Here is a 23,936-nt window from a genome sequence, read left to right on the forward strand (position 1 = left end):
TGGTACAACATGACAAAATTTCATGCCGGCTGGGGCGTTGCCCGGTTAAACAAGGTCCCCGTTGTTTTTGCCAGGGAACCAGGGTGAGCAGCGAAAAGTCAGCTACTGGAACTAATCTGAAAACACACCCCAACTCAACATCACCAGAGTTAAAGATCAGTACTATCAACATAAAAAGCCTGAATAGCAAAGAAATGGAGCTAGTGGAGGAATTAGATAAGTGCCAGATCGACATAATAGGGGTGACTGAAACAAAAAAATACAAAAACTGTTGAAACTTTCTGAGCAATAAATACAAAATGTTATATTCAGGCAATGAAAATCAAGGAAAAGGAGTAGCCATGGTATTCAACACAAAATATGAGGCTCATCTTCTTGAATTGCAGGCAGTGTCAAGTAGAGTAATGTGGGCAAATATGAGAATGGGGAACTGGACAATGAGACTTATTTGTGCCTATGGTCCCACAGAAGGGTCTAGTAAGGTAGAAATGGAGGAATTTTTTGAGGCTGTAGAGAAAGCTACTGACACAATGAAAAAGGAAAAGTTGGTCCTTGTTGGGGATCTAAATAGCAGAGTAGGAAGTGATTGTCAGACATACAAAAATGTTTTGTGAAAATTTGGAGAAAAGAGCAAAGCTAATAATAATGGCAAATATCTGTTGGATTTCTGCTCAGGACATGGACTGGTTATTACTAACACCATGTTCCAACATAAAAATGGGCACAAATTCACATGGAGAGAAGAGGCAAGGAATAAGATAAGTCTCATTGACTATGTTATTGTTGATAGTGATGTTTTCTCCCTGTGCATGACACCAGGCTGTACAGAGGATTTGACATTGTAAATGATCACTATTTAGTCTTGAGCAGGATAAAATTGAATTTCATATTGAAAAGAATGACATGTAAGAAAGTTTTAAAGCGAATAAAAGTTGAGCAGCTCTCAGATGTGAACTGTAGACTAAAATACACAAAGAATATTGAAGGAAAAACGAAAGAGTTTGAGAACTGGAACCAAACATTGGAGATTCAGTTGCAAGCCTTGAAGAAAACCCTGAGTGATTCAGCTAGAGAGGCATGTGGTGAAGTTGTCTGCAAGGATAGAAAAATTAGAACTCCATGGTGGACACAGGAAGTTAAAGAGGCAGTGAAGGAAAAGAAGAAAGCATATCAAAAGTTCCTGACAAATAAGTCAGCTTTTGCTCTTAGAGAATACAGAGACAAGTGTTTGAGAACTGGAACCAAACCTTGGAGATTCAGTTGCAAGCCTTGAAGAAAACCCTGAGTAATTCAGCTAGAGAGGCATGTGGTGAAGTTGTCTGCAAGGATAGAAAAATTAGAACTCCATGGTGGACACAGGAAGTTAAAGAGGCAGTGAAGGAAAAGAAGAAAGCATATCAAAAGTTCCTGACAAATAAGTCAGCTTTTGCTCTTAGAGAATACAGAGACAAATGTAAGAAAGCGAAACACTGTGTAAAACTAGCTAAACAAAAGTCATGGGATGACTTTATCAAGAACATAGAAAATAAATATCAAGAAGGTGGTAAGATATTCTGGAAGTTGTTGAAGAAGCTTAGAAATGGAGTAAAGAGTGCAATAAAAGAAGTTAGAGATGATAAAGGTGACATGAAAACAGGAGAAAAAGATATCCTTGAAGTATGGAGTAATTACTTTGAAAAATTGCTAAATGAAACAAGCAGTTATAGCACAATGGGAAAAAACACTCCACAGGCATACAGTCAGGAATACATATACATACTTGAAGTAGAAAAAGCCATCAAAGGCTTGAAATGTGGAAAGGCAGCAGGAGTAGATGATATTTGACCAGAAATGCTGAAGTATGGTGGTATAAAAGTCTTACAGTGGCTGTACTGCATAGTTCAGAGTGCCTGAACAGAGGGATGAATTCCTGATGATTGGAGTAGAGCTCTCATAGTACCCATATATAAAAAGGGAAATAAAAGTGAAAGTGAGAATTACAGAGGTATTTCCTTACTGAGTGTTCCTGGTAAGATCTATGGAAGTATGCTTGAGAAACGGTTGAGAAGAATTGTGGAAGAAAAGCTTGTTGAAGAACAAGCTGCATTCAGGTCAAATAGAGGCAGTCAGAATAAGATCTTCACTTTACGACAAATAGTGGAGAAATCATGGGAATATAACAAAGATTTGTATTTAAGTTTTGTTGATTTAGAAAAGGCATATGACAAGGTGCAAGAGAGAAGCTATTCAATACGCTACAGTTATATGGTGTCAGTGGGGCATTATATCAAGCAATACTTAGTCTTTATTTGAGTTGTAAGTCAGCAGTTAGAATTGAAGGAAGTACAGGAAGATGGTTTAATGTTAAATCTGGTGTGAGACAAGGATGTACATTATCCCCTCTGTTATTCATTATCCATATGGATCACATTATGAAGGAAAATGGTATTAAACATGATATCAAAATTGGAGATGCTTATGTCAGCTCTCTGATTTATGCAGACAATGTTATACCTTTAAATAAATCCACTACAAGTCTGCAAGATTCTCTGACTAAATTGAATACCTGTTGTAATAGATATGGTGTGAAGGTCAGCAATAAAAAGACAACGACAATGAAAATAGACAGAATCATTGAAAATGTCAACTGTGTTGTGAATGAAGAACCTGTGGAACAAGTAAAACATTTCAGCTACTTAGGCACGATTTTTAGTGAAGATGGTAAATTAAATATGGAAGTAGACAACAGAATCAACAAAGCTGGTACAGTAGGAAGTCAATTGAATAAATTCATATGGAATAAGAGAGAAATTAGTCAGAACACTAAATTAGCTGTATACAAGACAGTGTTCAAACCAGTTTTAACTTATGGATGTGAAAGCTGGGTCAGAAGTAAAACACTTGACCAAAGACTAGAGTCTGCAGATTAGAGAGTCCTGAGAAAGATTAGAGGCGTGAACAGATGGCATCAATGGCAATGTCATATTAAAAATGAGAATATTAGGAAAGCACTTGACATTGTTAGCATCCAGGAATGCGTTAGCAGAGCTAATTTCAGGTGCTATGGTCACTTAAACAGAATGGGCGAGGAAAGATTAGCAAAACAAGTGTTGTCTGCCAAGTTGGCAGGAAAATGACCCAGAGGAAGACCAAGATATAGGTGGATTGATACAGTACAAAGTGCCTTAGACGATAGAAATATAAGATCTGGTAATGTTGGAATTTTGGCAATTAACTGACTGATTTGGAGGAAAATTGTAGATTGGAAGTTAGTAATGATGTAATTTTTCATGTAGTACTGTCATATCCTGTACGCCCCTTGAGGCTACCTGGCAGGAATTTGATGATGATGATGATGATATATATGCAATGGATATATACATATATATATATATCCATTCTTTTCAATCTGTAGAAGAGTTAAACTTGCTGGAGAACACAGGAAATTAACAGAAATATCAGTTTTACACACAGTCACTTCAGCTGTAATTTAAGCCAAATGAACCAATCAGCTATTTGGTGCATCAGTCATCATCAAAAAAAAAAAAAAAAAAAGTGATTTTAAGAATACAACTTGTAAACTAGTTATTCTTCATTAGGTAATATACTTTACTGAATCTAATAATAAAGCTTTAGGAGATCAGCTTGCTTATAATTGTGCTATCATGATTCTGCAAGGTCTAACTGAAGGGATTCTCAGTAGTGGTATGTGGGTGACATTGCCAAGACCATAATTTGTAGAGGAGTGAAATTCTAGATTCGTGATCTACAAGAGCGTTCTGAAAAGTTCTCTGTCTCGACTGTACATGGCTACATTGTTGGCAAGATTTTTTTTTTTCTAAGTTGGTACATCTGTCATAAGCATCCATGTGAAATTGCCAGTGGCGAATTCTCCATGCTTGCTATGCTTGCTGCGCAAGCACATTAATTGAGAAAGAACTACTATTTATTTGTTAATAATGCATGCATTTATAAGCCTTCTATTTTGGCTTTTATTTTTATAGACAGAAGACGTCTTAGGCTTGCGCGGCAATAATTGAGCTTTGTGTTGTGTATTGAAGGCTGATGCTTGCTCATCTAGTCAAAGATACCTTGCCTTGCTCAGTTGTAGGAGCTTCCTGGTCCTCGCTGTAGCACTATGATTTCATGTGCACGCATAGCCATTTCTGCTCCTTTCACGTTGTCACACAGGCCATACACAGTGAAAGTAGCTCTAGCCAGTGAGCTTCAGCAGCCTTTACAAGTGTGCGTGTTGCTTGGGAAAATTAAGTTACAACCAACTTTTTATGGCGATGTTATTGACCAGTTCATAAAGAACTGCAGGGTAGAATTTGTGTTCAAGTAGCTAAATTGAAAGAGATAGAATATCATTTGTAAAATAAATGTTGTATTTGTATGATTAAATGTACATAAATTTCTAAATATATAGTTTTAAATGGTCAGTACAGGTAACCCTCGTATAAGCGGTCTACAAATTGTATTAACCCTTTATTTTTCATATATTTTTCACCACGCGACTTAAACATCAAATTTTATCTTCGTTAAATTTGTGTCTGCCCATATCACGCAGCTAGTTATAACTAGCAAATTTATATTAGCGGAATCACTTAGCACGCATGTATGTCAAATGTATACTGTATAAAGTGTTTATTGTTGAAAATTGTGTTCGTTTTCTGCCAGGAAAGCACATTAAAAATCATAAGTGTGTTATCTCAAGCTTAGCACGTTATTATATGGTGAGTTACATAATTAATATGTAAGTTACATACATAATTAATATGTAATGCTTTATGTAAAAAAATTATTTTTATAGTAAGCCACAAATTGCATTGAAAGGGAAAAAATGAATATTGAATAATGAAAATTCATCTCGAAAAAAATTTCTCTTGAAGAAAAAAAATTAAAATCGTGGATCGGTTGAAAAATGGAGAAAAACCAGTTGTTGTAAGGACTTTGAATTTAAATGAATCAACAATTCAAACAATCAAACACAATGAACATAAAATCCTAGAAAGTGTTTATTGCTGGGTCAACAGTAAGTGCAAAGCTCGTTGCTCCTGTATGCAATTTTCTAAGAGAAAAATGAAGAAATCTCTAATGATTTGGAAAGAAGATGCACTCAAAAGAAAATTCCTTTGGATGGAAATCTTATTAAACAAAAAAACTAATTTTTTCATAAACATTTATAATGCAGACCAGGTGTTCAATGCTGATGAATCCTGGTTATATTTGAAAAAATGCCAAAACGCACCTATATTTCGAAAAATGAAAGATCAGCTCCTGGATTCAAAGTTTCCAAAGCCAGAATTACTCGACTGTTTTGTAGTAATGCATCAGGTGATGACAAAACTAATGTTTATTAACCAATCCTCAACTCCTCGTGTTTCTTCTTCTTCTTTAGTATTCTGCAATTGAGCAGGTTCTTCCTTTAGTAGCAGAAACTTTCCTTCCACTCTCTTCTGTTCTGAGCCTTCTCTTTTAAGGTTAAATGTACCTGTCTCCATTGGGCATGTCATCTAACATTGTTTTCCTTACTCTTCCTCTGGGTCTTTTTCCGTCTATTTTTCCTTCGATGGCATCTCTGATGATTCCATTCCCTCTCAGAATATGTCCAATCCAGTTTCCCTTGATTCTTTTTATCTTCCTTAACAGACTACTCTTTTTAAGACCTCTTCATTAGTTATTTTATCTGTCCATTTTCTTGTGCTATGAAAGATTAAAATATGCACTTATTTTTATCTTGCGTAAGACATTTATGCATTATGTGCAATGAAGCTTAATTATAATTTGTAATTTTTATACTATGTATTTGTGTCATAGTTTATATGCTTTCTTAACTGACATGAATTACCTGAATTAAATAAAAATATATTTTTGTTGGATATATAATTTGTTTTTTTAAAAAAAACAATTTCGGAATATAACGCAGCATTTCTATGGCACCTCGAATAACATCTGCGTTATACGAGGGTTACCTGTAATTCATTATTCCGATAATCAGATTTCAATCACACCTCTCACTTCCTGAATGATAACAACAGCAAGCATGAATTTCAAGACCAGCATTCACCCTGGAAATTGGAAGTCATTCTATCAAGTAGTTTGTTTTATAGCTGTCTGAAGCAGAAGTGTTGTATGTATCCCTTGAAATGGATAAAATTGAGTATCGTGCAGTTATAAAATTCTTTATAAAAAGAGATTTAATGCCAAAAGAAATTCATTTGAAGTTCATAAAAGTTTATGGTCACTCTTCTCCTTCATTTTCAACAATTAAGAAATGGGCTGCTCAGTTTAAACGTTGCCGTACCAGCCTTGAAGATGATTCATGTGAAGGATGTCCAAAAAGTGTAACAACACCAGAAATCATTGATCAAGTGCACAAGATGGTATTGGATGACCAGTGAGTCAAAGTGAGTGAAATTGCTGAGACTATAGGCATTTCAAAAGAATGTGTAGGATATATTTTGCATGAAGAATTGCAAATGAAAAAGCTTTGTGCAAGATGGGTGGCACTCTTGCTCACAGCAGATCAAAAATGCACTCGCATGAAAATCTCTGAACAGTATTTGGAGCATTTTAACTAGAATAAAACTGATTTTGTGCATCGATTTATTACTATGGATGGCACTTGCACCAGAATCCAAACAGCAGTCAAAACAGTGAACAGAAGCCAGTTGTTCAGTTCCAAAAAAGACAAAGTCGGTTCCATTAGCAGGAAAGGTCATGCCATTGGTGTTTTGGGATGCTAAAGGTATTTTGTTTATTAATTATTTTGAAAAGGGTAAAACAATAACTGGGGAACATTATTCCGATCTTTTAACCAGACTAGACGAAAAAATTCGTGAGAAAAGACCCGGTTTGCAAAAGAAAAAAATCATCTTTCATCAGGACAATGCACCTGCCGTCAAAAGTGTTTTGGCAATAGGGAAAATTAAGGAATCTGCACTATGAATTGTTGGAACATCCACCCTATTCCCAGATTTGGCTCCCTCTGATTTTATCTTTTCCCAAAACTAAAACTCTTCCTCGCTGGTCAGTGTTTTTCTTCGAATCAAGAGGTGATTGCAGCTTTTGAGGGGTATTTTGCAGATCTTACTGCGAACCACTACAGGGATGGGATAATGGCACTGGAGCATCGCTGGAATAAATGTATTAGTCTTAAGGGAGATTATGTTGAAAAATAAAAATAATTTTGAAATTATAAATTCCTTTTTTTCATTGTTAGACCGAGAACTTTTCAGACCACCCTCATATAATAATTCATTACCACATATTCTGTGTTCTTCCCAACTTTAACCACAAACACGAAAAATGAAGCCAAGTGAAATAGATAATATGAGTTAAAAAAATACAGACTTCTAGATCAACTTCACAAATATGCATGGTTCTTAGTTTTAAATATTTAAATAAATGTGGATGCATTAACCTTTCTAAAATACAGGAAACATTAATTCTTAGGAATCCCTTGTTATAATCAAGGCTTCATACTGACTCATAGAGAGTGCCCTGACTAAAGGCTTGTATTCACTGCATTTCACTTTGATTTATGTTGCTTGTGTGTGTGTGTGTGTGTGTGTGTGTGTGTGTGTGTGTGTGTGTGTGTGTGTGTGTGTGTGTGTGTGTGTGTGTGTGTGTGTGTGTGTGTGTGTGTGTGTGTGTGTGTCACAATTTTATATTGAACTGTCTGAAGATGTCTCTCTGACTGCAATGAAATATTGGAAGCATTAATCATTGGTTTTAATTCTTTCCTAGTGGTGTTTTCATTCCATTAAGCTTCATACATGAATTAGATTTTATTGAAATCTCCATCTTCCTTTCTGCCTATATGAAAACTTGAAATACTTGGCAGCAAATGTCAGTTTATTCAAAACTGAATTTGCAAGAACCCAAAGCTGAAATCTAAATCGCAGTCGTGCTTTTTTTTTTTTTTTTTTTTTTTTTTTTTTTTTTTTTTTTTAACTTTTTGTTAACGCTATTGGCCATAACATTTGTCCAACCCTGCCTCCATGTCTTTTATACTTGGGTGTGCTGTTTGCATCACTTCCCACAAAAAAACACTTTTGCAGATTCTTACTTTTCATCTTTTCTTTTATTGATAATCTCAGTAAACGTCTTTACTATTCTAGACTTAAAATTCAGTGGCTTTCCCTCTTTTTAATTTTTGACAGAAAGAAACAAGAATTGTATTCAACATGAATGCTAAAAAACAAAAGTGGCAGCCGGCCTGGTTTGCCTAGTGGTTAGCGTATCCGCTCTCCAGCCAAAAGGTTGCGGGTTCGAATCCTGCTGTGGGCATGGATGTTTGTGATTGTCTGTAATACTAGTGATGGTGGGCAGTAGATGCTGTTGGTGTAGTTGTGGTTTGTTGATTGAGTGGAGACAGAGTTGTAGAGTAGATGCCCTCCCTCGATGAGTCTTACGACTCCATGGAGGTGTCAATAATAATAATGATAATATTTATCCTGCTGCTTAGAAATTATCCATAATCCATATCCAACCTATTCCTAAGATGGTTGCAATCTTTTGAAGGCAATGGAGAAATCCATTAACAGTCAGTTCTACACTATTGGAAACCTTATAGACAATAAATGACTCATTATGGATTATTCTACTGTCAATCAACTGGAGGTTTTTTTTTGTTTACCATATCTTTAAGGCAGCTGTGGTAGAAAAGTTCATAGAAAATCAAGTCTTAGGGATCTTTCTCTTGATATTTCTAAGGCATTTGATTGAATTTGGTACAATGGCACTAAATAAAATTCATCCTATGATCTCTCTCTCTCTCTCTCTCTCTCTTTTCTGACTTTTGCAACTGGATTCCACAATGCTCTGTTCTTTCATCTACTGCAAATCCATAGCAAAGTTTTTTTGCTAAGGTTGTACGTTGCACTCTTTCTATTGGACAAACCTTAAACAAATTAAGAATTTTGAGGATATTCATTTCTGCAATCTTAACAGTTCTGATCTTGTTAACTCCATTGTTAATTGTCATTTCTTGCAAAAAAGAAAAAAAAACCCTCTTAGCATCCAATAAGTTAGGTTTATTATAGTAGTTGGAGAATATATTAGTCTGTAGAGGTCTCCCCCCATCCAGTTGCAAATTTAGTTGATAATTTAAATTCTTTGTCTATTAGCAGCAAACTTTTTAGCACTATAGATAAATGAAAAACTTTAAGTTTCTCTTTAATTTCTCTTAAAGACATTTGGAATGCAATAAGATGGAATGATGAAGCTGAGAAATCGTGTCTAGCAATTAATGTTGTTTATCAAAAATAACTAAAAAAGTAAAAAAAAAAAGAAAAGAAAAAAAAGCAATAACTAATGTAGGAATAATGATCTTGAATTATATTTTTACCTTCTTCCCCCAGATTCTCCTGAGAAATCGAGCAACAAATCTGAATGCACGAATGCATGACGGTACAACACCTCTCATTCTTGCAGCTCGAATGGCCATTGAAGGAATGGTGGAAGATCTAATCAATGCTGATGCTGATGTTAATGCTGCTGATGATCACGGTATGTTTTATTAATAAAATAAATATGTTACATATCATACATTTGATGTATGTTGTTGTTCCAAGAGCATTATTACATAGCATTTTGTGTCATCTTAGTTATGAGTACCTTTTCTCGGTTAATAGTCTTTGGAACCTCGATAAGGATTTTTCAACTTAAAGTAAGTCACTGATCCCATAGGTGTTCCTTTCTAGAAACTCATTCCCCCTCCTCTGCAAAGCAGACAGATAATATATGCATTTGACAACAATTTAATTGACTGTACAGATAGGATTAAGTGGCCTGTCACAGCTTTAATTACATTTATATAATGCTAAGTTATTTGGCTATGGCAGAACCATTAAGCTAAGCATCTTGAAAGAAAGATGAGGTCTATTTGAGTTATCTTAAAAAAGAATGTTGATACACAAGTTTTTGAAATTGCTAGCCATGATGAGCAAATTTGACTCATTGTTCTTTTCTAAATTGAACATATACCCTATAAAATTCTGTAGCATGATTTGATTAGTTTATATTACTAAAGAGTTGGGAACATTTTTATAAATTTTACATGTTAATTTGAATGTAGATTTTTTTTTTTTTTTGAAAACTATTATTTGACTGAAGACAATTAGTAACATCTCCAGTGCTTTCTCTATAAATTATATAAACTGCATACTTTTCAGCTGGTTTAGTTGGCCTAAGTGATTAGCATATCATTTTTCTACCTCACTGGTTGTGGGTTAAACTCCTCTACAAACATGGTTGTTTTGTGAATGTTTTAAAGTGAGATTTCATCGCTAGTGTGAGACCATTGTTATAACTTGTGTGGTTATATGTTACTAAAACAGATCCATCTCCTATTTATTGAAAAGAGGTTTCTTATAATGCAAATAGGTAAGAACATGGCTCCTTATTTAGGTTTCAGAAAAAGACTCACTTTCAGAATAATAACACAGTTTAATAACAATAACAAATTATGTGAAATATTTGATAGATAATTAGCAGAAATTACAAAAAAACTTGTTTATTAATTGCTTGTGTTCTCTGGGCAGTTTTGCAGGATGACAATTCCAAGTTGTTATTAATATTATTATATGGATATCTTCATGGAGTCTGAAAACTTGCTGTAGGAGACCCCCATACTAACCAGCTACATCGTTCTTATAAAACCTCTTTAGTAAGTTATATGTTTCCATCATGTTTCCCTCTTTTCCACCTATTCACTGAGCTTTCTAATCCACATATCTTGGTCACTTACCTCTGTATAATCTCCACTACTCCCTCATCCCAAAGAAACTCAGGTGACTAAATCTGTGCAAAAGTTTCTGGAAGAAAACTCCTAGTTAATAAAAATTATTTTTATAATAATTCAATTATTTTGATGAAAGTAATCCTTACATATACACATTTTTTCATTTCACACATGAAATGATTGCTGGATATTTCTTATTTACAATTTAATTTATTATAGCCAGACAAAAAAAAAAAAAGTTTAATCATTTTTAATTTTAATAAATAAAGCACCTCCATAGTACATTGAATGACCATATCCTTTGATTGAAAAGACTTGGATTAAAATTCTGTCTGCTATGTGTGGAATATTTAAAATAAGGGCTTTTAAAATGAAAATGAGTTAACATCACAGATTATATAGATGTGATTAATTATCCTTTGGCTTTAATGGGAAGTTGAATGGAAGATAAGATATTTAATTTAAGTTTATTGAAACAGAAGTTAAAAAAAAGTACACAAAAGTTGCTTTACTTCGGATAACTTAGCTGGAGTACAAAACATGAAATATATGTTCATGTTTTGAACTCCTTCTGACTCCCTGGAGGTCTCTCTTAATAATAATAATAATAATATGTTCATATGTTATTTTGGCACAAATGAATTCATCAATCTAACCATTAGGTCAGCAAACTGTTTACTGCATTCTTGTCGAAGCAGTAGGTTTCAGCTGTGTTTTCAGGTCACAACATATCCATATTCTGCAGAATGTAAATGCATTAGCGTTTTCCTGTGAGCTCAATAGTTTCTATTAACTTTGGATTAGGAAAGTCAAAAATTTCCAGGCATTAAAGAATCACATAATTTTTTATATTAGAATTTTGATTTCCAGTTACTTTCCTCAGAAGGTGAATAGCATAATCCTTATATAAAAGAGTATACACAAAAACAAAAATGCATAACAAAGATAAAAATAAATCACTTATATCAAAGTCCACAACCTGATGATGTAAAACACTAATTCCCAGGGGATAGTTATTTCATGGCTTAGTAAGTTAGCAAAAAAAAAAAAAAAAGATTTGGGTTATTATCTTGTTGTGGCATGGAAATTGGGAATCACTGATTTAAATTATAAATGAAGACTATGAAGTTGTTTATGTTCCTGTTCGTTTGTTTCAAATTCACAGTCTTCTAATAAGACCCAATATTCAAATACTACTTAAGGAAAACCCATTGTTGGGTTTAAGATTCTGTGGTGTCTGAATGAGAATGGCATCTTTGAAGAAGTGTTTGAATTTGTAATCACTGAAAAATAGCTGGATTGCTGCATCCTAAGTTAGAATTCTAAACTGATCAAAATATGGAACATGGCATTGGCATTTGATTTTAGACTCCAGAGTATTTTGAACATGAATGCAAGTTCTTTTAGGAAAATTTTGATTTATGAAATCAGATTTGAAGAAATGTCTTATATACTATATGATGGTAAAATGCATGTGATATTGAAGTAACCTTACATTCTGGATTCCATATTATTTTCCGTACTTGAAATAATTTTGACTCATGCTACATGTGCACAGTTTATAAGTTACAAAGAATTTTCAGAATTGGAAAGAAATGCAATTGGCTTTTACAAGTCAAAAATAGAATCACTTATTAAGATATATTTTAAAAATCATTAGTGTTTCACTTGTAAAATTTATTTTATCTTAGGATAGTATTTAATTATAATACATTATTTATGATTAATTTTTATCTCAATAGGTAAGACAGCCTTACACTGGGCAGCAGCTGTGAATAATGTTGATGCTGTGCGTGTTCTTCTGGCTCATGGTGCTAATCGTGATGCTCAGGACAATAAAGAAGAAACACCTCTATTCTTAGCTGCAAGAGAGGGAAGTTACCAGGCTGCAAAAGTGCTGTTAGAACATCTTGCTAATCGGGATATCACTGACCATATGGAAAGACAACCATGTGATGTTGCCCTTGAAAGAATGCATCATGACATTGTTAGGCTATTGAAGGAGGTCCCAAATCCTCAGATATCTGTATCTGGTGGTCAATTAGGAGGTAGTGGCTCACCCCCACTGATGATTCCTACAGTGATCGGTTCAACAAAGTCATCAAAGTCCAAGAAGAGGCCCAAGATTAATAACATACCAGTGGTTACAATGAGAGATGGAAGAGAACCAGTATCTCCTATAATTGAAGGAGGTGCACGCCGGAAATCTTCCATTAAAAAACGAAAAGAACCTCCTCCAATTGTAATGCACAGTGTAGAAGGATCAGTGACTCTTTCACCTGTAAATTCTCTAGAATCACCGCACACCGGTAAATGCATAGATAACACAGCCCTTGATGGCAGCATGTACAATGGTCCTTCACTAGGAATACCCCATCCCACTCTAGGAAATATTGACAATAGTTCAGGTTGTATACCTGCTAAACAACCACCTTCATATGAAGACTGTTTAAAAATTGGCTATGTAGCAATAGGAAGTATTGATCCAAGAAATCCTGCAATGGGAGGACAGATGTATATAAGTAGTGGTAACATGATGCCTCCCTTACAGAGCATGAAAAATCATCATCCAAGGCAAAATTCTTTGCCAAGTAGTATTGCAGTGACACATATACCCACATCCCGTTCATATACTGTATCATCCCCGATAAAACAACGGCCCTCTCTTCCTACTTCTCCTACTCACATGGCTGTAATGAGAGCAGCTCATCATCAAAAGGCAGTTCAGATGCAGCCACAAAAGAGTGCCAATGCTACTTATGATTATCCAGCTACTGTAACCGATGTTCAGCATTTAATGAACTCTCCAGCACTAAAACCAGCTGTGCCTTCTAATTCAAATGGTCAGCAGATAGCATATTCTCATCATTTTCATTATCCTACCCCACCTTCTCAGCATAGTCATGGAGGATCAGAAACTACACCACAGCACTATCTCCATCCACCAGAAACTTACTTAACTCCTTCTCCAGAATCACCAGGGCAGTGGTCTAGTTCGTCTCCTCATTCTGCCCAGTCTGATTGGTCTGAAGGCATTTCTAGCCCTATTGGGCCAACAAACATCCATCCACATCTGTCACTAGACCAACAGCAACAGCAAGTTTTACATCAGCAACAATCTACACAACCCCCATCATCATCATCACCATCATCATCTACATCATCGTCATCATCATCATCTTCTTCTCCATCCCAACAGACTTCTCATCAGTCAGAAGCAGTGTTCATTTGAAAATTATTCAAAAAGCAGAATTATGTACAGCAAAATATTTTTATATAGACTTTTGTGATAAGCTGTGTTCAGTACTCTTGAAGTTCCAGGAAAAAGAAACAAAAAGAGTAAAATGTCATCAATTACTTCATATCATTCTTCAGAAAGTGCAATCAGGTGACTCTGCTAATGAACTGCATAAGCAAACATGTCAGAATTTTTCTTTCTTTCTTTCTTACAGTTTCATGTACATTTTATGAAAATGTCATAAATAGAACACAGGAAGTAAAATATTTATTTGTAGTGATTAAGATATGAAGAAAAATACAGTCAAGTTTCAGAAGAAAATATGTACATATAAAAACTATGGCGCTAATGTAAGTAGTTCAGCTCTTAATTTCCATTAAAACAAAACTGTTATAGAGCATGTTCATAATATTATGCACATCAGCATGGAGCATAACTACGCATCAGAGCCACAGTGAACACTTCATCATCAAATAAACGTACTAAAAACTATGTACTGAACTTATTTATTTGAGTTGTGGCATTCAGTGCCAATGAAAAGACTATTTCAGTGAACTGAAAGAATTTCTGTTCCATCTGCAGAAAGGTTATATAAATATTCATACCTTTCATGAAAAAAAATAAAGAACATTCTCAGTGCCTAATATACATTATCATATCTACTTAACACTTGAAGAACAAATTTTGTACAGGTAGTTAAATACAAATATAAATATAATTTTAGTTAATTTTTGTGTTATTTTGTTGTATCTCTTGACTTGAATTTATCTCTTGCTCATTCTGTTTTGTAACTATCTCAATAAGTGCAAAATGCCACTTCTGTTTTCCATGTAAACTTTTCCTCTACCTTCCCATGTTGTATTTGCTATATGTTTGATATTTTGCTTTTTTTTTATTGGTTGTTACATTATAGTGTCAAATTTTTTAGAAACAATCTTAATTGTTCTATGTTTTATTACTGAAATTTTTAAAGTGATATTTTAATTTCTGAGTCATTGTTTTCCTAATGACTCGAATTCCTCTGTCAATAAGGCTGTACAAAATTCTGTGATTGTTTTCTAGGGACCAGAAGGCCTTTTAAAAAAATATTTATGTTATCATAAATTCTCAGAAGAAAATGAGTTAGTTTATATGATATTTTGTCATGATGATAAACTGTATAAGTGTCTTACAATTCACAACTGTTTTTGATAACCTCTAGTAAATATCATAAAAATATCCAAAATTAAATTTTTAAATTGATAAATGCTGATTAATTATCTCCTCTAATAATTAAATGCTCCCTTTTAGTTTGGTACATAAAAAAAAAACCACATTATCATTTATAAATATTTAATAGGTAATAATCTTACGTTTGGTGCGACTTAAAATTTATATTTTAGTTTTAATTATTAGTCACTAATAATTTTGTCATTTCATCTTACAAATAATTTTAAAAATTAACAGTCTAGATCTTTAAACAATAGAAAAGTATATTCATATGCATTTCTAACTTATTCAAACAAGTTTCTTATAAACAACAATTTGGTGGTTTTACAATGAATTTTAATTACTATGACGAACATGTTTTTTCAAAAAATATAAGTGTCTTTGTAAATAGGCATATTTTTAATAACTTTGCATTTATTTACATAATACAATGCAATAACACAATCATATAATTTTTGGACTCTTCACTAAGATCATCAGAATTTGCATCGTTCAAATAAAAAAAACTTCAGATAGCTAATTATTTTAGAAAAAATTCTCTCATAATTAAATATAGGCATTTATCATTCTTTGAAACTATCTAAACTCATTCTGTAGTTTAGATAGTTTCATTACTAAATTCTGTTACTGTATATTATTATTTGTTGAAATTTTTTAATCTGAATTTGCCTTAAGCATCCTTCTCTGGATCTGAGCAGATATTTCGGTGCTTTGACCATATTTGTAGACAATGTACAGATGCATTTTGTACTTTAAGATATTATGTAGTATAATGTTTTATAAGCAAATAGGTATTATAAAATGTTGCTTTTTTACTGTATGTATTTTTTTTCTTTGTGGCGAAGCGTTTTGGTTACGTGGACCAACAAAACCTGCCATCTTTCATCAGTCTTGTAACTTACGAGATAAGCTTCATTTAATAAAAAATATTAAAAAAATCATTAATAAGAAAACTGTGTGTGTGTTTGCATGAAATTATTGAGTGATCATAATTCTGGCAAATCAGGTATCTCTGTGTTTTTTTTTCACTTAGATCTGAGTTCAAGTACTGTAGTTCTAAAATAATGTTTTTTTTTTTTTAATTGTAGAGCATTTTATCACACATTCTTTTTATGGCAGGTATTTTGATTTCAGATTTCTTCTTACAATATTGTATATTTTTATTTTTCTTGAATTTCTGATATTGCTCCATTTATCAGCTTATTTACCCAGCAGTATAATGCTTCAGAAGATGTGACCTACAGTAATATAAATTCAGTACAGATTCACTTGCAAATTTATTGTGTGTGTGGGGGGGGATTTGAATTGCAGTGGATTTATTTTTATTGTCTGATAAACAAAACAAATGTGTGATGTGGGTGTATTTTCTATAGGTTCTCTGATCTCCTGGATTATTTGTTACACTTACAAGGGGAAAAAAATTAAAAATGTTTATGATACTAATTGTAAAGAATATCCACATATTTTATACAGATCTACTTTTTATATATTTATATTTTAAAAATCTTCAGCTATCAAACATAGTTTTTGCTTTCTTCAAAATATATTTGTGCAATACTTTGTTGCCTTTTTTTAGGGAGAGGAGGTGAAATATACATCTTGTTTTATTGAATTAATAAATAGCTAAAAATATTGCAAATGCTGTGAAATACGGTCAAACTGTATAATAACAGCCATTTAAATCACAAGAATAACCCTGAAATGCATAATCAACTATAATGCTAAAATATATTGAAATCTCCATCATTCTAGTTCACTTTATTATGAGAAAAAAATTATTGTGTAAAAAAAAAAGTATGCCTTTTAACAACTGTTAGTTATAGCAATTTATTTTTAGCCTGACAACAGCTAACTGAATAACTTTTGCTTTTCAAAAGTTATTCAGTTATCCCTATCAGAAATCCCTACCACCTGTGTTCCTTCAACCAAAAGTTGAAGGAACACAGGTGGTACGGATTTCCCTTTTGGAAAAGCAGGTACTCCACCCACCCACCCACACAAAACAGACAAATCAGCTGAAAACATACAATTTACAAAAACATGTTAGATCATTAATTTTTAAAAAGTATGAAAACAATTATGTTAGATAATTGAAATATGTTATTCGTGTGTAGAGGCTTAAGTGCTGTGAGGACATCATGTTGGAGGCTTAATGGATTTTTTTACAACACTCAAAAAGAATTAAATTAGAATTTAATACTTCCTATGGCCATTCAGGCTTGGCTGACCATGTTTTGGACACCACCCACAGAGTATCATGGAAGAAAACCACCATGCTCCACCACAGCAAATTCAAGAAAGAGAGACTTTTCTTAGAAGCAGCAGCAGCTCTCAGAAACCAACCAAATCTTAATAAATACGGTTGCATTAAGCTTCCGAAGATTTGGGAAACACTCATCACCAGAGGTCACACCTTACATTCCAGGCCACCTACTACCGCCCTTAGAGGGCGCTCCACCTAGATAGGACTCTAGTGTCACCCACGTGGTTGGGTTTAGTATTGTAAGTTTTTGTGTGCATGTTGTTGATTGTTTTTGTAATCCCCGTAGATGTCCTAGTGACTAGGACGAAATATAGGAAGTATTAAATTCTAATTTAATTCTTTTTGAGTGTTGTAAAAAATCCATTAAGCCTCCAACATGATGAAATATGTTATGTTAGGTAAAATATCAAAATATAATGAGCTGTCCTATCCTAGTTAAAATTAATATTAAAAAGTCAATTTACTGTCCCATAATATGTCACTTTCATATTAGGCTGAAAGTGACATATTATGGGACAGTAATATGTCACTTTCAGCCTAATATGTCACTTTCACATATTAGGCTGAAAGTGACATATTACTGTCCCATAATATGTCACTTTCAGCCTAATATGTGAATGGATGATGAAATTGCTAAGGATATAAAATTATTGTAGTTTTGCAAGATGACAAACAGGCAAAAATAACATGCACACAGCCAAGTTGCTTGGGCATGACAGGCCATTGAGTCTAGCATGGAAGAGAAAATAGCAATATAATTTTATTATATTAGTTTTGAAATTGTGTCATATGTAGTGGAAAAATGACATTCAGTAGGATATTTGTATAGACTGGAAATGGTGACACAGAACAAAGTATTTAAGACAAATTAATTTAACCTATGAAGTGAATGGAAGAAGGGAAAAACATACAGGTGTAAAGAAAGAAATTTCCAAAGTTCCTTGGAGATAATTACTTGCTTTATCTAATCCCAACCCATCTAAAGTAATAACTGTGCAATAGGTTTCTAACCTTTCATATAACATGAACAATTTTATGAATTTCTGTGATATAATTAAATCCTGTATTTTGTCATTCTGTAAAATAATTTCTAAATTGTTTAGGAGACACCATTGGTGATCCTAAGAGTCCTCAAAATCTGCCCATCAATTTCTTTCAGCATAAACTGGAATTCTGTAAAAGTTGGAAAAGCAGCCATGCTATAGCTGCATTTTCATATTGTCCTGGACAGTAAAGATGCTGACAGTTTTCCTTTATGGGTATGATTCAGTCCATTCTGGATTAAGAAAATAACCAATTATGTGCAACTATTCAGTAAGCTGCGAGAAATAATGCATGCAATTTAAAGAATAAAAGTAGGTGGAGTTTGACATCCTCTCATGGCGAAAGAGTTTGGTGAGCACTTTGTTCCCAAGACAACCACTGATTTTTGTATGATAAAGAAATTTCACGTATTCAGTTACCATTTCTTCACACAGACCATTAAAAATATGCATATTCAGGAACATTTTTGTAATTAAGCTTATAATGTTACTGCCTTGTCCAAAAACTGTTTTGAGGTTAGCGAGCATCATCAACTTCACAGCAAAGCTGCAAAGAATATTAGAATATGCTGCTTTCATCGATGGTATAGCAGCTTAAACCCATGTAGAAAAGGCCTCATCCTGTCAGTCATTGCAAAAGTGCTTTCAGTACTAATATCAACACATATTGTCCAATTCACCTTATTATCCACAATAAAATTGCTCACTACCTCAAAAATGTCTTTTCATGTATGTTGATAGACGTAAAATAATGTAAAAAATTCTCATATACTTCTGAATATCAAAACCTAACGGTCCATAACATCATAGGTGAGTTAGCCGATCTCATATGGAGGTAGCAGGGTTTTTTCTCCCGGAAACTCGGGTTTTTCATCCCGCATACATACAAATCGGCCCATCAGAACACACGCAATTTACAGACAAAAATTACTAGTTGTGGTGGTGTTGGAAGTGGGCGGTAGATGGCGTTGATGGAGATGATTCGTAGTAGAGGTTAGGTGTAGAGAGAATTGTAGATGTCCTCCCACGATGAGTCTTCGGACTCCTTGGAGGTATCAGGAATAATAATAATAATAATAATACATTCTGAAGTGCACATAAGAGGATACTCTGAACTTATCTAAGCATAATGGACTCTGCTTGTGATCACATCTATAATGTAAATATTATTATTATTATTCCGGAGACCTCCAAGGAGTCCAAAGACTCATCGTGGGAGGACACCTACAACTGTCTCAACCACTACACTGAACCTCTACTACGAATTAACGCCATCTACCACCCACCTCCACCACAACTGGTATTTTAAGTCTGTAAATTGCGTGTGTTCTTAAGGGCCTATTTGCCTGTATGTGGGATGAAAAACCCGAGTTTCCGGGAGAAAAATCCCTGCTACCTCCATCTGAGATCGGCTAACTCATCTTCGATTGAAAATTGTCCAGATAAAGATTCCTCTGGTCGCGATGAGAATCGAACTTAGGCCTATTCCAATTGAAGGGCACAATGTACCGTCGTTCTTCCAATTGCGCTACAGAGGCAATTAATATATACAAAATAAACAAAAAATAGCAAAAAAGTAATATTTGTCATTCATTACATATAAAAATTTACATATATCGGATGTATACAAAATGAAAGTTCAAGATTACATGTAAAGCATAATCATCATCATCAAATTCCTGCCAATGTACCCTCAAGGAGTGTACAGGATATGATAGTACTACATGAAAAATTTACATCATTACTAACTTCCTATCTGCAATTTTCCTCCAAATCAGTCTGTTACTTGTCAAGACTCCAACATTATCAGATCTTATATTTCTATCGTCTAAGGCACTTTGTACCGTATCAATCCACCTATATCTTGGTCTTCCTCTGGGTCGTTTTGCTGCCAACCTGGCAGAGAACACTTGTTTTGCTATTCTTTCTTCACCCATTCTGTTTAAGTCACCATACCACCTGAGATTAGCTCTGCTAACGCATTCTTGGATGCTGACAATGTTCTTTCCTTATATTCGCGTTTTTAATATGACATTACCATTGATGCCATCTGTTCACGCCTCTAATCTTTCTCATGACTCTCATATCTGCAGTCTCTAGTCTTTGGTCAAGTGTTTTACTTCTGACCCAGCTCTGAGATCCATAAGTTAAAACTGGTTTGAACACTGTCTTGTATACAGCTAATTTAGTGTTCTGACTAATTTCTCTCTTATTCCATATGAATTTATTCAATTGACTTCCCACCATACCAACTTTGCTGATTCTGTTGTTTATTTCTATATTCAATTTACCATCTTCACTAAAAATTGTGCCTAATTAGCTGAAATGTTTTACTTGTTCCACAGGTTCTCCATTCACAACACAGTTGACATTTTCAATGATTCTGCCTATTTTCATTGTCTTTTTTTTTTTATTGCTGACCTTCATAGCATATCTATTCCAACAGTTATTCAATTTAGTCAGGGAATCTTGCAGACTTGTAGTAGATTTATTTAGAAGTATAACATCATCTGCATAAAGCAAAAAGCAGACAATTAACATCTCCAATTTTGATATCAGGTTTAATATCACTTTCCTTCATAATGTGATCCATATAGATAATGAATAACAGAGGGGATAATGTACATCCTTGTCTCACACCAGATTTAACATTAAACCATCTTCCTGTACTTCAATTCTCACTGCTGACTTACAACTCAAATAAAGACTAAGTATTGCTTGATATAATGCCCCATTGACATCATATAACTGTAGCGTATTGAATAGCTTCTCTCTTGGCACCTTGTCATATGCCTTTTACAAATCGACAAAACTTAAATACAGATCTTTGTTATATTCCCATGCTTTCTCGACTATTTGTCATAAAGTGAATATCTGATCCTGACAGCCTCTATTTGGCCTGAATCCAGCTTGTTCTTCACCAAGCTTTTCTTCCACAATTCTTCTCAACAGTTTCTCAAGTATACTTGCATAGATCTTGCCCGGAACACTCAGTAGGGAAATACCTCTGTAATTCTCACATTCAGTTTTATTTCCCTTTTTATATATGGGTACTATTAGAGCTCTACTCTAATCATCGGGAATTCGTCACTCTGTCCAGGCTTTCTGAACTATGCAGTGCAGCCACTGTAAGACTCTTATACCACCATACTTTAGCATTTCTTGTCGAATATCATCTACTCTTGCTGCCTTTCCACATTTCAAGTCCTTGATGGCTTTTTCTACTTCAAGTATGGATATGTATTCCAGATTGCATGCCTGGTCAGTGTTTTTTACCACTGTGCTGTCATCACTGCTTGTTTCATTTAGCAGTTTTTCAAAGTAATTACTCCATACTTCAAGGATTTCTTTTTCTCCAGTTTTCATGTCAACTTTATGATCTCTAACTCCTTGTACAGTACTCTTTTCCTCCATTACTAAGCTTTTTCAACAACTTCCAGCAGTGGCGCACCCAGAGGGGGGGGGGAGGGGCAAGAGGCCTGGGCACCTCCCAAAGAAAAGGAAAAACACTAGAAAATTTTCCAGAAATCTTTTCCTAATTGAAATTCATTTTTTTTTATTTATGTTGTGTGCTACTTATGAATTAGCGATCACTGCAGATGCTCAGTTGTTAGTCATATGCGATGTGTAGTGTGTATTCGCAAAATGTCTACTCAACTCCCCCCCCCCCAAGGTTAAATCCTGAGCGCTCGGTTCCCTCCAAGATTAAATCCTCAGTGCGCCACTGACCTCCAGAGTATTTTGCCATCTTCTTGATATTTATTTTCTATATTTTCTTGCCAAAGCCATCCCATGTGACTTTTGTTTAGCTAGTTTTACACAGTGTTTTGCATTCTTACATTTGTCTCTGTATTCTCTAAGAGCACAAGCTGACTTATTTGTCAGGAACTTTTGATATGCTTTCTTCTTTTCCTTCACTGCCTCTTTAACTTCCTGTGTCCACCATGGAGTTCTAATTTTTCTATCTTTGCAGACAACTTCACCACATGCCTCTCTAGCTGAATCAATCAGGGCTTTCTTCAAGGCTTGCTACTGAATCTCCAATGTTTGATTCCTGTTCTCAAACTGTTTCATTTTTTCTTGAATAATGTTTGTGTATTTTAGTCTACAGTTCACATCTGAGAGCTGCTGAACTTTTATTCGCTTTAAAACTTTCTTACATGTTGTTCTTTTCAATATGAAATTCAATTTTATCCTGCTCAAGACTAAATAGTGATCGCTTCCAACTTCAAATCCTCTGTACACTCTGTTGTCCTGCACCTGGGAGAAAACATCACTATCAACAATAACATAGTCGATGAGACTTTTCTTATTCCTAGCCTCTTCTCTCCATGTGAATTTGTGCACATTTTTATGTTGGAACATGGTGTTAGTAATAACCAGTCCATGTCCTGAGCAGAAATCCAACAGATATTTGCCATTATTATTAGCTTTGCTCTTTTCTCCAAATTTTCCCAAAATATTTTTGTATGTCTCACAATCATTTCCTACTCTGCTATTTAGATCCCCAACAAGGACCAACTTTTCCTTTTTCATTGTCAGTTGTTTTTTCTAAAGCCTCAAAAAATTCCTCCACTTCTACCTTAGTAGAACCTTCTGTGGGACCATAGGCACAAATAAGTCTCATTGTCCAGTTCCCTATTCTCATATTTGCCCACATTACTCTACTTGAGACTGACTTCCATTCAAGAAGATTAGCCTCGTATTTAGTGTTGAATACTATGGCTACTCCTTCTTTTCCTTGATTGTCATTGCCTGAATATAACATTTTGTATTTATTGCTCAGAAAGATCTCACCAGCTTTTGTCTTTTTTGTTTCAGTCACCGCTATTATGTCGATCTGGTACTTATCTAATTCCTCAGCCAGCTCCGTTTCTTTGCCATTCAGGCTTCTTATATTGATAGTACCGATCTTTAACTCTGGTGATGTTGAGTTGGGGTGCATTTTCAAATTTGTTCCAGTAGCTGACTTTTCGCTGTTCACCCTGGTTCCCTGGCGAAAACAACTTGGGCCTTGTTTAACCGGGTGACGCCCCAGCCGGCATTTAATTTTGTCATGTTGTACCATCATTTTTTATTTTGGTTTAACCAATAAGAATACAATTTGGTCAGCTAAATCCCAAATTGGCAGCCCATCCTCGTTTGTTTAGTATCCAAGTAGATACCCAGTAGGGTGCACCACGAGAAGGTGAGGATTGGACATTAGGTCAGAAGCCCTGGTCGGTTCTCTGCATTCATTTAAAGCTATGTGGATGTCTCCTCTCATTTATACAGCATTGACTCTTAAGTACCCCTCAAAGCATAATAATATATATATATATATTTTAATTCAATGATTTTTATTATTAAAATTATGATTGCATGATTTTTTTAAGTCTTTTTAACAATCAATTTCATACAAATTTTCCTTTTTTGTATAATGTGCTAATAATAGTTACTACTGATGGTAATTTA

The 23,936-nt window shown here is 34.3% G+C and overlaps 1 protein-coding gene across 1 annotated transcript in view; it reads left to right on the plus strand.

Annotated features, from left to right (window-relative positions):
• The window catches only part of LOC150103769 (uncharacterized), a 230,117-nt gene extending 213,999 nt beyond the window's left edge, over window positions 1-16,118 (plus strand). Inside the window, 2 exon segments of the mRNA XM_090397146.1 lie at window positions 9,348-9,495; window positions 12,472-16,118. Coding sequence (XP_090253272.1) covers window positions 9,348-9,495; window positions 12,472-13,961 — 1,638 coding nt within the window. The 3' untranslated portion in view covers window positions 13,962-16,118.
• Window positions 16,119-23,936: the final 7,818 nt, after the last annotated feature.

This window comes from Typopeltis vanoorti, chromosome 8 (genome assembly GCF_054136105.1).
Source record: "Typopeltis vanoorti isolate ZY-2024b chromosome 8, IOZ_Tvanoo_1.0, whole genome shotgun sequence".
Classification (NCBI taxonomy): domain Eukaryota; kingdom Metazoa; phylum Arthropoda; class Arachnida; order Uropygi; family Thelyphonidae; genus Typopeltis; species Typopeltis vanoorti.